The sequence below is a fragment of the Sceloporus undulatus genome, chromosome 3 (assembly GCF_019175285.1).
Source record: "Sceloporus undulatus isolate JIND9_A2432 ecotype Alabama chromosome 3, SceUnd_v1.1, whole genome shotgun sequence".
In the NCBI taxonomy this organism is placed as follows: Eukaryota; Metazoa; Chordata; class Lepidosauria; order Squamata; family Phrynosomatidae; genus Sceloporus; species Sceloporus undulatus.
Window position 1 is genome coordinate 178,120,858 of NC_056524.1, and position 3,969 is coordinate 178,124,826.

General features: G+C 38.0%; 1 protein-coding gene across 2 annotated transcripts in view; it reads left to right on the forward strand.

Annotated features, from left to right (window-relative positions):
* The window catches only part of LOC121926839 (lysosomal acid lipase/cholesteryl ester hydrolase-like), a 20,468-nt gene extending 16,986 nt beyond the window's left edge, over window positions 1–3,482 (forward strand). For both annotated transcript variants that reach the window (XM_042460154.1, XM_042460153.1), the window contains exons 8-10: window positions 548–619; window positions 2,144–2,212; window positions 3,018–3,482. In XM_042460154.1, coding sequence (XP_042316088.1) covers window positions 548–619; window positions 2,144–2,212; window positions 3,018–3,251 — 375 coding nt within the window. In that variant the 3' untranslated portion in view covers window positions 3,252–3,482. The remainder of the gene's footprint in view (window positions 1–547; window positions 620–2,143; window positions 2,213–3,017) is intronic.
* Window positions 3,483–3,969: the final 487 nt, after the last annotated feature.

The following is a 3,969-nucleotide window of genomic DNA, read 5'->3' on the forward strand; positions in this document are numbered from 1 at the left end:
GGCGGTGCGCAGATGCGCACCTCCGACACCCCGGGAGGAGGCCGCCCAGCAGAAGGTGCAGTCCTGGCAGCGGCGGCGGTGGTCCGGCGAGGAGGCAAGAGGGGAAGGAACACCTGGGGTGGTCCGGCGAGGAGGCAAGAGTTTATCAATTAAAAGCTTTAGGTGAGGGTGGATCAGTCTAGAAAAGTTATGCAAAAAAGTAGATTTTGTGGTGTCTTCCAGCAGCCTGACATATTTGCAGGTTGCTTACCTATTATTTCCCCATTTTAAAGTGATAGTTTAATTGTAATTTTAGTATTGGGAGAGGGGTTGAGGAGGGACTAAATTTGGATTTTATTGTATTCCATGTATTTTTATTGTTGTAATCCGCCTGGATTCCTCGTGATTGGGTGGGCTATAAATAAATAAGTTATTATTATAATATATATTATTATATATGAGCAACATTTTTGTTTATGGGAATAATGCACAAGAAAAAGAAAGAGAAGGCTGCATTTGTGACAGTTGTGAAAGAACAAAACAATGAAAAAAGTTGTTTCATTTTCAGAGTCGAGTAGATGTATATGTATCACATGCCCCAGCTGGAACGTCTGTACAGAATATTATCCATTGGAAACAGGTAGGTTACCAAGAGAGATGATGCATTATATATATATTAAGGAAACACACCAAGTAATCACAATGTGGAGTAGTTGGCTAATAATTAAAATTCCTTTGCTGTTTGTATACCCTTTAAAATGTCATAAAATGTAAAGGAAATGAATTTAGATTCAGTTTTAGAGAAGCCTTTATGATATATAATTCCTATTCATTGATAGTAAGTGAGAAAAAATAGTACAATTGTGTAAAAAAAAAAAAAAGCTGGGTGCCAAATAACAGTTTGTCCAAACATTTAATGTAATGTAGAATACCTAAGAGTCTGGGCCTCAACCCCAAAATCTGTTGAAGTCTTGCATTTACCTTGTGGCCTTAGACAAGAGCATCAGGTAGCCTTAAGCAAGAAAGTTGCTAATGTGTAGTTAATTTGTAAGATTGCTGAAAAGATTACTACAAAATAAGGCAGAAAAAGCATAACTGAAAGCACAACACAAATACCACAGTTAGGATTGTTGTTTAGAATAAATTTAGGGGTTATGCTCACCACATGATTGCTGTGACTTATCACTATAACTTAGAATTTGATCTTGCAACCCTCCTTGATTAAAAAAAATGGCATTTGGAATTGGCAAAGGAGAGGCTGAAATACAAATCCAGAATACACTTCTCTCTCCACATTTGCTAGGGTTAGGGGCACAAGACCCTCATGAAAGTGAAAAAAACTGTAAATAAATAAACAGTACATTTTTAAACTGAGAGAACCCCTTTCTAGGAATTTCTAAGTCTTTCAGCAGAACTCTGTTAACAACTGCCAGAATTTGACCATAGAATCATGTTGCAGTACCTACAAATGCCTAGAGAAGTGTTTTCTCTAGGAATCTTTAAATCATCCAGTGCAACTCTATGGTCAACTTCCAGCAAATAAACAAATCCGCAAAAGTCAACGCTGCAAATGTGGAGGGACAAGTGTACAAATGCAGAATATTCAGGAAACACAAATCCAGAACTACCTTGGGCCAAAGCAGCTGGTCAATTATAATTATTTTAATGGTGTCAGTTTATGTACCATTTGAAATCTCTTCCTTATTGAGATGTAAAGCTTCAGATTTTGCATTCCTGCAGGCATGGACAAGAGTCTTAGTACATTTAACAAGATGTATTCTTCATCTCTTTGGCTATTACAGACTGTCAAAATAAAGCTGCTTCGGGTCTCTTTGGAGATATGCTATTTAAATGATGCATGCATCCTAAGAATCCGGAAGCTGCACCAAAGCTGCACTCCAGTGCTTAGGAATGGAGTGTGGCTTTGGCGCGACCTCCAGACTCTTAGGACCCATGCATCATTTAAATAGCATACCTCCAAAGAGACCCGAAGCAGCTTTATTTTGGCAGTCTGTAACAGGCCATCAAAACAGAAAGCACCTATTATACTAGGAGGAGAATGACAAAAAATACTACATTTTGTTGTCATATCCCACATATTTTTTTACACTTTCTATTCGTAGTGAGAAACTCATGTATCTTTGTTATTCCTTTACATTTGCAGGCAGTCAAAGGAGGCAAATTACAAGCCTTTGATTATGGACACAAAAAAAACCAAATTCATTACCACCAGGTAAAACAGTTCCCAGGAACTATCTTACATTTTCTCAGTCTACCAGTGTTTTTTTAAGAAATGTTATAGGAGCTTTTGTGAGCATAGCAAAAGATTGTGATGAAAGACCATGGAATTTACCAGTCCAACAATATTTAGAGGGCCATGTGTTGGCCATCCTTGGAATAGATCATAGGACACTTTGGAAATTGGACATCAAGTATCTTTTGCTAACAATATACAGTATATCCTATTAGTTATTGCCAATATTTACTTAATTTATAATTCTCAAGAACAGGTGCAATATTGGAGATTATTGCATTGCCTTTTCCCATCTTTTCCTCCTGAGGTAGGCATGGGATGCAAGCTTATAAACATAGATTTTATCACACACCTCTGTGCCCAGGCAGGAGGCATCCTGTACCCAATCATGGCATCCCGTACCTGATGTAGACTTCTCTCGCACCTTGCAAAGACTGGGGAAATCCCGTTCTTTCAAAAAGTGAGAGAGAAATCTGGATCGGGTCGGGGATGCCATGATGCCTCCTGCCTGAGCACGGAGGTGTGTGATAAAATCTGCATTTAAAAGTTTACATCTCGCACCTAGCTCAGGAGAAAGGATGCAAAAGGACAGTGCAATAATCTCCATTGTTCAATGAACTGATAACCAAATCACTGTATGTTACAATGACTGAATTTTGTTTCATTCTCTAACAAATATCTAAAAAACTGAAATCAAACTAGTAACAAATTTTTACTGCCTCCCTCTTACATATAAATAAATTAGTCAAATTTGGTTTGTTGATTTTCCTTTCTTTCTTTTAAGGCCGTACCTCCTGAATACAATATAACGGACATGAATGTGCCAACTGCCATTTGGAGTGGCGGACAGGATTGGCTCTCTGGCCCTAGAGATGTTTCTGCCCTAATTCCCAAAATCAAGAAACTAATTTTCCACAGATCTTTTCACGAGTGGAATCATTTGGATTTTGTGTTTGGCCTTGATGCAGCTGAAAAAATGTACTATGATATCATTGCCTTGTTTCAGAAGAATCCCTAACCATGTTTATCACTTAGGTACTGCAGCTAGAACTGCAGCCACAAAGTTGTGAGTTTGGTCCCAGGGCTCCGGATTTGACTCAGCCTTCTATCCTTTTAGAGGTCGATAAAATCCAGCTTGTTGAGGGCAATTGGCTTACATGTTGTAAATTGCTTAGAGATTTCAGTATGAAGTGGTATGGACATGTAAATGCTATTTCTATTGCTATCAAAATAAAGAACTCACACAACATTTTGGGCTGGTCTGTGTTTTTTTAAACAAACAAACAAACAAACTTTCTGAATACAGTACTTAAAAAATCATGATTTAAAATCTTGTTAATTCAGGATTTATAGACCAAAGGCTGCTTGATTCTCACAGCAGTTCAAGTGGCTCTGATGTATATACCGGTCTCCTAGCAGAAGTTCCCAGTTTCATAAAGAAAACCCATATCTTGTCACTCTTTATGAATGTAGCTATGGGGGAGAGGCAAAATGAGGGCATTGCCTCCTAATAAAACTGCCCCCAAATGAAGTTTTCTTTCAGTCCCTAACTTTGTGGAGAATGAAAGATTGAAAATTATTCATCCCTAGAACTCAAGCACAGTAAATTTCCTTGGTACCTTTGTCTATCTCTTTTCTTTGGATTCCTAAACTGAATTTCTAAATACTCAACTGAAGTTTTAAGTTGCTGCAGTGCAAACAGAAAACTTATTTGGGATAGAAGCCTCTCCTACTTC